This window comes from Anabrus simplex, chromosome 1, assembly GCF_040414725.1.
Source record: "Anabrus simplex isolate iqAnaSimp1 chromosome 1, ASM4041472v1, whole genome shotgun sequence".
NCBI classification, from domain to species: domain Eukaryota; kingdom Metazoa; phylum Arthropoda; class Insecta; order Orthoptera; family Tettigoniidae; genus Anabrus; species Anabrus simplex.
In genome coordinates, this window is record NC_090265.1 from 44,265,179 (window position 1) to 44,275,940 (window position 10,762).

The following is a 10,762-nucleotide window of genomic DNA, read 5'->3' on the forward strand; positions in this document are numbered from 1 at the left end:
ACAAATACAACGAAAAGGCATGCTAAGTTTTTATTACTTACGTACGTACAGTGTGAATGTTTGGCGTCAACACAAGGTGCTAACAAAGAGAAACGGGCGATGGAAATAAGCTAAGTTGTGGAACTGTATGGTTGTATAGTAAATGCAATTTAATTCAAAGTGTATCAGACCTAATGCAGTGGCTTGCACTTGCGATCAAGAGTATTCTGTAAGAAGTTAGTCCTCGGACGAAACTATCTTTACACTGTCTGGAAGCTGGGTGGATTCAGCATATCTTATTCGTAAGTTAGAACTAACAGACATGCAAGTAGTAAGAATGAACGCTGGTAGGAACAGGTAGGAACAATGGCAGGAGGGTGCTAGGAATGAGGAGATGAAGGCTAAGTTAGGAATGAACTCAATTGATGAAGCTTTACGCCCTCTGCCTCGGTGGTGGGATCATATGAAGCGAATAGTGAACGTGGTGGTGATTATTGTTTTAAGAGGAAGTATAACTAACACTAATCAGAGAGAAAAAAGTAGAAGAGATTCCGACACATAGAAAAATCAGGGTAGTGACCAAAGGAAGAAAAGGGTCATGAAACGCGTGAAAATGAGACTCCCTAGGATTGGTCGGCATCTAAAAGAACAAAAGTTGACCAAGGAAGGACGGATAGAATAGAAGAAAATGAGGAGCTAAGGGCCCCTTGGGCGCCAACCCACGCTCAACAACAATCAACATTGAACTGCAATTGGGGCAGTCGCCCAGGTGGCAGATTCCCTATTTGTTGTTTTTCTACCCTTTTCTTAAATGATTGCAAAGAATTTTGAAATTTATTGAACATCACCCTCGGTAAGTTATTCCAATCCCTAACTACCCTTCTTATAAATTAATATCAATCAATCACTAACTGATCTGCATTTAGGGCAGTCGCCCAGGTGGCAGATTCCCTATCTGTTGTTTTCTTACCCTTTTCTTAAATGATTGCAAAGAAACTGGAAAATTATTGAACATTTCCCTTGGTAAGTTATTCCAATCCCTAACTCCCCTTCCTATAAACTAATATTTGCCCCAGTTTGTCCTCTTGAATTCCAACTTTATCTTCATATTGTGATCTTTCCTACTTTTAAAGACACTACTCAAACTTATTCGTCTACTGATGTCCTCCCACGCCATCTCTCCACTGAGAGCTCGGAACATACCACTTAGTCGAGTAGCTCGACCCCTTTCTCCGAAGTCTTCCCAGCCCAAACTTTGCAACATTTTAGTGACGCTACTCTTTTGTCGCAAATCATCCAGAAAAAATCGAGTTGCTTATCTTTGGATTTTTTCCAGTTCTCGAATCAAGTAATCCTGGCGAGGGTCCCATACACTGGAACCACACTCTAGTTGGGGTCATGCCACATACTTATATGCCCTCTCCTTTACATCCTTACTACAACCCCAAGCACCCTCATAATCATGTGCACAGATCTGTACCCTTTATTTACAATCCCAGTTATGCGGTTACCCCAATGAAGGTCTTTCCTTATATTAACACATAGGTACTTATAGTAATCCCCATAAGGAACATTCACCCTATCAACGCAATAATTAATACTGAGAGGACTTTTACTATTAGTGAAACTCACAACTTTATTTTTAACACCGTTTATCGTCATACTATTGCCTGCTGTCCATCTCACAACATTGTTGAGGTCCTTCTTTTTCTCCCAGTTAAGGGCTCATGGGTAGTCGCCTCTTACGAGAGGCAGGGAATGCCGTGGGTATTATCCCCCCCCCCACCTGCAGTGGGACGAATGTAGGGGGATAGGTTAGCTAGGAGAATAATGTGCTCGGTCATGGAGGGTAAGAGAAGTAGAGGGAGACTAAGACGACGATGGTTAGAGGTATGGAACGAAGGAAGGCCACAGAGGTTTGGGGTGGCATTCAGTAAATTTACAGAAGCTTGCAGATTGAACGCCGAAAGGCGAAACAGTATATAACAAAGATTTGTGTAGGTATGCTTAAAAGCTGAACCAGTTGCAGCTGTTTTGTGACTAACTATGTGTCTAGGAGTAACAAACCGAACTGAAACATTTGGTTCCTAAGCCAACTGTATTTGTACTGTTGCAGGTCATGTCTGGTGCATGCGGCGCCTGCAGATTCCAAGACACGCCGTACCTGGGCGCAACATGCGGGCCAGCGTTCGCTATTTTTATGGGGATACTGGAGACCTTTCTGAAGAACGAATGTGACATCGCAGATCCCTGCAACCGACTCGGCAGGGATGGCAGAATGTTCGCCAGCAATTCTGAGTTCGACTTCATCGTGGCGGGGGCTGGAGTTGCAGGACCGGTGGTAGCTGGTCGCCTGAGTGAAAACCCTGCTTGGAAAGTGCTTCTAATCGAGGCTGGACCAGAAGAACCGACAGCTACGCAAATTCCAGGCTTTGCCATGAACGCCAGGTATACCATAATGGACTGGAACTATACGACAGTAACTCAGAAGGACGCCTGTCTTAACACGGGTGGTTTTTGTGAGTGGCCTCGTGGGAAAATGGTATCGGGCACGGGGAGTATGCATGGAATGATGTACACTCGGGGACATGCCAGTATTTATGATGACTGGGCGAAAATGGGAAACAAAGGTTGGGCATTCAAGGACGTACTTCCTTACTTCAAGATGTCAGAAAACAACAAAAATCCTGAAGTGATCGAAAAGGAATATCATGGCTTCAAGGGGCCTCTGACTGTCCAGCGATATCCATATCAGCCTCCTTTAGCAAAAGATCTTGTGAAAGCTTTTCAGGAGATGGGATATAGGAGAGGAGATCTCTGCGGTAGGAATCAAACTGGGGCTGACATAGCTCAGATGATGGTGGATAAAGGTTTGAGAGCCAGTACGCCCAGGATCTACCTGAGACCTTACTCAGGCAGAAAGAACCTTCAAGTAGCAATCAACTCGCATGTAACAAAGATACTAATAGATCCTAAAAATAACTGCGCCTATGGTGTCCAAATATTGACTCGGGATGGACAAGTGAAAAACATCCTCGCCAAAAAAGAAGTCATTGTGTCAGGAGGCGCTGTTGGATCACCGCACATGCTACTGCTGTCAGGAATTGGGCCTAAAAAGGACCTCAACAAAGTAGGTATCCCTGTCATTAAGGATCTTCCTGTTGGGAGAAATCTCATGAATCATGTATCGACAGGGATTAGTTTCTACATTAATGACACTTTTTATGAGACCCTGAACTTGCAAGTTTTCAACGAATTTATTCAAACTCGTACTGGACCCTTGTCTAGTACGGGAATCACTCAAACAACGGCTTTTATAAAGAGTAAGTACGTGACGAATGACGTTCCAGACTTACAAGTATTTTTCGATGGATATACGGCTAATTGTTCACGAACTGGTCTTCCGAAGGAATGTACTGACGGAGACATCTACAGATGTGGACGAAGAAGAATCGACGTGAGACCAACTGTAGTTCTTCCTCGCAGTGTTGGTTACCTGAAGCTGAAGAGTGCCAACCCCTTAGAACATCCTCTCATTGATCCACAGTACTTCTCCAATAAGAGAGACCTTGAAGTGTTGGTGGATGGGCTGAAGATAATGACACGTTTTGCTCTGACCAACACCATGAAGCGATGGGGCATGGAGTTAGTCAGGACGCCGGTGAAAGGCTGTGAGGATTACCACTTTGGCTCAGACAAGTACTGGGCTTGTCATATACGACGAGATACTGGTCCGGAGAACCACCAGGGGGGTACCTGCCGGATGGGTCCAGCCGGAGACCCTAAAGCCGTGGTAGATCCCCAGTTTCGAGTCCACGGTGTGAATTATCTCAGAGTGGTGGATGCGTCAGTATTCCCTTACGTTCCGAATGGAAATCCAATATCAGCCATTGTAATGATGAGTGAAAGATGTGCAATTATGATTAAAGATTTCTGGCAAAATGAATGATGTCAATGATACTGCAATACCGTCAAGTGAAAAACTGGGCGAAATTACAGGTGCAGACATTTCAGTCTCTAGACCCGAAGTAAATACTGTATATTCCGTAGTTTCCCCACTTTTACATCACGTACATGCTTTGATTGTACCTTAATTAATGCCACGATCACTTCCTTCCCACTCCTAGCCGTTTCCTACTCCATTGTTTCCGTAAAATCTATTAGTGTTATTGCGACGTAAAATAAATTGTACAATTGTTAAAGAAAAAAGTACTGTATACAAGATATAACTGATGTTGATACTTTTGATTTTATTACTCGTAATTAAAAAATTAGGTCTAGTTCATGTTTTGCTTCCGTTGACTTGTGCTTTTCTGTGGTTCTTATGCCGGCCTGAGTGGCTCAGGCGGTTGAGGCGCTGGCCTTTTGACCGCAACTTGGCAGGTTCGACCCTGGCTCAGTTCGGTGGTATTTGAAGGTACGCAAATACGTCAGCCTCGTGTCAGTAGATTTATTAACGCGTAAAATAACTCATGTGGGAATGAATGATGGTACCGTGGCGTCTTCGAAAACCGTAAAATTAGTCAGTGGGATGTAAAAACCAATAACATTCGTATTATTCTTTCTTCGTTAAGTCCGACTAACGATCGCGACTGAACTTATTTACCTCATGTCGTTGCCTTTTTCTTCCCCCAAAATCTCCTCATGTTCTCGCTGTGGCTTTTCATGCGATCTCCTGACCAGGTTTTAGTAGTGGTGGTGCTTGGATGATGTTGAAAGTGGTGATTGTCGACTAATTTTCTGAACTTAGATCTGTCTAAAACAGTGTCATCTGTGATGGCTACTTCCAGTAATGTTTTACTTCCATTGATAGGGCAAGGTTCAGAATTCTTTTCGTCAATCTCTGATTACTCGTCCTGAGAATATGTCCAAAAATTTCAAACGCTTTTTGCTAAATGTGTCTGGGATTTTCTCTGATTGTCTGTACAAGTCATGAGATTTCCTTATCATCCACATTCATGCCTGGTTATCACGGTGCGCGGCTGTGAGCTTGCATCCGGGAGATAGTGGGTTCAAATCCCACTGTCGGCAGCCCTAAAGATGGTTTTCCGTGGTGTCCCATTTTCACAACAGGCTGTACCTTAATTAAGGCCACGGCCACTTCCTTCCAACTTCTAGGCCTTTCCTATCCCATCGTCGCCATAAGACCTATCTGTGTCGGTGCGACGTAAAACCACCAACAAAAAAATTCCCCGCTGCCTGTTTTCTGTCATGAAAAATTGATGACTCTAATTCCAGCTAGACCCCAGCCCAAAAACATATCCATGTTAATTCGTTTTCTACATTTCTCTCGCAAAAGAAAAATTTTTCTGGCCAAAAAATGCCTCAGTTACTCAAAATTTTTATACACAATTTTCCCGGTTTAAATGTACATGTTACATGTTATAAACCTCATTTTAGGTCCGTATTGAAAATTTTACAGTTCAACAATAATAAAGGTGTTTTTAATTTGTTCCACCCATTCAATACTTATATTTTCACTTATAGTGGTTACATAAATCGATTCTTAGTTACATGGGACATGTTTCGCCCTCAATTAAGGGCATCTTCAGCCTAAACACAATCATCAACAATACAACTAAATTAAAAGTGGAAGTTAAAAGTTTAGTCAGTTATTAAAATTCATATTATGAACTGTTTTTAATTAGAATTTTAATAGAAGAAGTTTTAGTCTCCGACAAGATTATAGTTTAATCATAAGACAGTTTTCCATTAACATCTTTATATATTGTATCACTTTTCACATTTTTATGTTCCGAATTTTAATAACTGACTAAACTTTTAACTTCCACTTTTAATTTAGTTTTATTGTTGATGATTGTTTTTAGGCTGAAGATGCCCTTAATTGAGGGCGAAACATGTCCCATGTAACTAAGAATCTATTTATGTAGCCACTATAAGTGAAAATATAAGTATTGAATAGGTGGAACAAATTAAAACACCTTTATTATTGTTGAATTGTTAAATGTACATGTTCAAGATTTTACATTTTTTAAATTTAAATTGGTTTATACGAAAAAAATTATGCAAGTCATAATTGAAATCAGTATAATCTCGTGTAATTTCTTTCTCAAAAATAATGAAATTAACATCACGAGCTTGGTAAAGAACAACCTGCCTCACACTCCGAAATGCAGTACTCAATCGGACATATCTAGGCCTGTTACTGGATAACCTTGGCAACAGCGTAATTTATCTGTCTCGCCTGCATTAGTGGTCGCTACTTTAGATGTTCCGTGCCATGCAAGTCACGATCTATCGACCGTCTCATCACGTTCAGCGCGATTTAGGACCGGCAGGGCTCGGTGGCCTGAGAGAGATCAGCTGGTGGAAACGCCCCATATGCAGGCGCAGTCACAGTGAAACAAGAAAAGTCTTCCAGCCATCGTGATGCATTTTCCGAAGGAAGTATTCATCTTCTTAAGATCTTCTTTAACGAATCCCGAAGGGCACACAAAATCATCATGGGGAATGCGAAAATATTGATGGGATTTCGTTTCGTCGTCTACCAGTTCTAATAAAGTGTGTGAAATTCTCCTTCTTTTCACATTTTATGTTCCTAAAATCATCGACGGGGTTCACTTTTCATATCCTTCTATTCTTCGTCCAAAATGAGTGGTATTTTACTAAATTGTTTGTTGAAAATGACGTAACGCGTTTTTGCGGAAAAGGCTTGTGACACACTCGAATCGGCACGTCTCGACTAAGGTGCTCACCACGTACTGGCCATAACGTTGATCAGCATGTGAAATGCACTTTGTCCTTTCTCGTCGGCGGTTGCAGAGTGGGCTTCGGCCTCCAAGATGTCTGACAGCTCTGAACTCCGACCGACCAACCAAGCAGAGGGGAGGTGGCCATTCCTCTACCGTGGCTCTACGCTTCTGTATTCGGGAGACGCAGAGGGACGGTTCCCCACCGTCAGCTGTCCTGTGAAAGGTTTTCCGTGGCTTTCCGTTATCATACACTACGGCTAATGCCGGAAAAGTTACTATTATAGGACAAGGCCGCCAACCCCTCCACCTTCCCCGAAGTCATCCGAAAGAGAGCAACCTGGAAGAAATATGATGTCAATATGTAGCCATTGATGCTTTCTCGACTGTCCCCGAGAAAGGCTTCTGATGACGCAGGGCAAAGTTCTCTGCGAAACGTAAAGAATTTCGCCTCATTTTCTTGACACGGCATAAGCCCAAAAGTCTATATCATGTCTATAATGTCACTGTTTCTGAAATATTGACTCCAACTTAGAAATTTTATTGGAAGGGTTATATTTACGACCACTCAGGCATTAAGGACCCCAAAAACTGGTGTTATTACACCCACTACTAAAAGTACGGATCAGCAATATTAGGAGGTGACAAGATATTAGTCAATAAATTATTTAAACTAGGAGTGATATATAACCACTTTTTTTTGTTTTCTTAGTTAACTCCAGATATTATTGTTAAAGATAGACGGAAGATGCAATATACTATATTTTAAATATATATCACGGTCATATATCAGTTGTGATATATTTATGAATCTACGTTATCGTCATGTACCAGTTGTAATATATTTGTAAAACTCTATTATTGCCATGTATCATCTGTAATATAGGCCTATACGCAAATTCTATTATTTTCATGTATCTGTTGTGATGTATGTACCAAAATGTATTATCGTCAGGTATGTGTTGTGATATATTTATTAAAAGACTATTATTATCGTGTATCAGTTCTGATATATATATAAAACTTCATTGTAATGTATCATTTGTGAAGTATCTATAAAAATCTATCGTTTTCATGCATATCTTCCAATGATAGTGCCATGTACATAGTTCTACAATCAATAAAATATAAAATATTCAAAAAAAAATTCGAGTGTAATTGTACTTCTCTACGTAACAACCCAGTCCAAGGTACCAGGTGTATGCATAAATTTTTTCCGGTTTTTGTGGTAAAGAAAACGCGTAATTTTCAAAGGAAATTAATTTTTTATTTAATCAAAATATTGGCCATCGCCTTCTACACACTTCGGCCATCATTCAGGTAAGTTATGAATACCATGCCAGAGAAACTGCTTGTCTTTTACGGCAAACCATTCGTCGAGCCATTTTCCAAATTCCTCGAAATTGATGTAGTGCTGCTCTGCGAGCGCGTGCCCCATCGATGCGAAGAGGTGATGGAGGCCGCCAGGTCGGGGCAGTACGGCGGGTGCGAAAGGATGTCTCATCCAAGCGATTTCAAGGTGTCTTTGAATGATTTTGCTGTGTGAGACGGCACATTTTCGCGTAACAAAATAACTTTGCAATGTTTTCTGACCCATTCCGGGCGTCCTTCGATCATTACTTGATTTAAATTAATCATTTGTTGGCGATAGGTGAGTTTGAGTTGGGTCATCATCCAGCAACGCCTGCAATTGGTTGACATCGCACGTCTGTGGTCTACCAGAGCGCACACTGTCTTTCACATTGAAATCGTATCGTATCGTATCGTAATCTATTTACCCTCCAGGGTCGGTTTTTCCCTCGGACTCAGCGAGGGATCACACCTCTACCGCCTCAAGGGCAGTGTCCTGGAGATTCAGACTCTGGGTCGGGGAATACAACTGGGGAGGATGACCAGTACCTCGCCCAGGCTGCCTCACTTGCTATGCTGAACAGGGGCCTTGTGGGGGGATGGGAAGATTGGAAGGGATAGACAAGGAAGTGGGAAGGAAGCGGCCGTGGTCTTAAGTTAGGTACCATCCCGGCATTTGCCTGGAGGAGAAGTGGGAAACCACGGAAAACCACTTCCAGGATGGCTGAGGTGGGAATCGAACCCACCTCTACTCAGTTGACCTCCCGAGGCTGAATGGACCCTGTTCCAGCCCTCGTACCACTTTTCAAATTTCGTGGCAGAGGCGGGAATCGAACCTGGGCCTCCGGGGGTGGCAGCTAATTGTACTAACCACTACACCACAGTGGCGGACTCACATTGAAATTACCACGTTTAAATTGTCGAAACCATGTCTCACTTGTTCTAATCGATGGAGCACGTTCACCATTAGTTTCTACCAGCAAACGATGACTTTCCACAGCCTTTTTCTGTTGATTAAAATAATAAGAAAATTAATGCCTGCAACAAATGTTCATTTTCAGGCAAAAACGTTGACATGATCACTTAACGATACATCACAGACGCTAGTTTTTGGCGGACTCAACTTATATGTGTTGGTAGGTTAATGCCAGATGAAAAAACTGACGTATTTGTCAAACTCATACGCTGCGTACTGTTCGCTGGCACCATTCCTTAGTGAAACCGGAAAAGACTTATGCATACACCTGATACATACCGTGTAAAATATGACATCAAAATTTTGTAGTATGGAGCTTAAGGAACTCGTCCAAAATAATGAACGACAAGTCAGACAACACAGAATGATACGACAAAATAATATTTATGTTCCTGGTGTTCGACTTCCGGCCAGGTCAGTAATTTCAACCTGGGTGTGAGGGCTGGTTCGAGGTTCTACTCACCTTACGTGAGAATATTCCGCTTTTTCGAGCTGTTCGTCACCTTACCTTCAAGTCTTCGCAGTCTAAAGTTTGCAACATTTTCGTAACACTATTCTTTTGTCGGAAATCTCCGAGAACAAATCGTGCTGCTTTCTTTTGAATCTTTTCCAGTTCACATATCAAATAATTTTGGTGAGGATCCCATACACTAGGCAGAGCTGTGCCTATTCACTGTACCATTCAGCTTTAGTAGCCTCATGACTCCATGCAATGGTTTTATAATTAAGGATCGCCTTCTTGTCTTATTGCTTACCATTCGCAGAATTCTTAGCGCCTGTCAGTATCATCTTATTTAGGTCTCAGAGTAAAGTGGGGTCTCGAACTTCAATGATTCCTGCATTATTTCTAGGCTTGTTCAAGGTACTCCATACTCAAAGTCGCTTTTCGTGTTGATTTATGTGATGACTGCACAAAACATTGCGAATAATATTTAAATTATTTTCTGTTGAACCGGTTTTCGGCCTACCTCATCGAGGAAGTTCTCCTACCATTCCAGCCCCCCCCCCCCAATGGCACAACAACCCTTGGCCTTGGCCTACCAAGCGACCGCTGCTCAGCCCGAGGTGTCGTGTGGTTTCCACGACGAATCCTCTCGGCCGTTATTCTTGGCTTTCTAGACCGGGGCTGCTATCTCACCGGCCCTACCATTCCAGTCTGTTCAAATCTCTTATTACCGGGCGAGTTGGCCGCGCGGTTAGAGGCGCGCGGCTGTAATCTTGCATCCGGGAGATAGTGGGTTCGAATCCCACTGTCGGCAGTCCTGAAGATAGTTTTCCGGGTTTTCCCATTTTCACACCTGGCAAATGCTGTAATTAAGGCTACGACTGCTTCCTTCCAACTCCTACGCCTTTCCTATCCCATCGTCGCCATAAGACCTATCTGTGTCGGCGCGACATAAAGCCACTAGCAAAAAAAAAATCTTATTGCCGGGCTGAGTGGCTCAGAGGGTTGAGGCGCTGGCCTTCTAACCCTAACTTTTCAGGTTCGATCCTGGCTCAGTTCGATGGTATTTGAAGGTGCTTAATTACGTCAGCCTCGTGTCGATACATTTACTGGCACGTAAAAGAACCCCCGTGGTACAAAATTCCGGCATCTCGGGGTCTCCAAACACCATCAAAAGTAGTTAGTGGAACGTTAAAACAGTAACATTATTATTAAACCTCTTATTCAGTTTACGAATACCTCCGCTAGGCGGAGGTGCTATTCCCCCTGTTAAAACATTTATTTTGCAGTTATCAGTTAAGA

The 10,762-nt window shown here is 42.5% G+C and overlaps 1 protein-coding gene across 1 annotated transcript in view; it reads left to right on the forward strand.

The window, feature by feature from the left end:
* LOC136860808 (glucose dehydrogenase [FAD, quinone]-like) overlaps nt 1-4,670 on the forward strand; it is a 30,589-nt gene extending 25,919 nt beyond the window's left edge. The window contains exon 2 of the mRNA XM_068225464.1: nt 2,096-4,670. Coding sequence (XP_068081565.1) covers nt 2,099-3,928 — 1,830 coding nt within the window. The 5' untranslated portion in view covers nt 2,096-2,098 and the 3' untranslated portion in view covers nt 3,929-4,670. The remainder of the gene's footprint in view (nt 1-2,095) is intronic.
* The last annotated feature ends 6,092 nt before the right edge of the window (nt 4,671-10,762 follow it).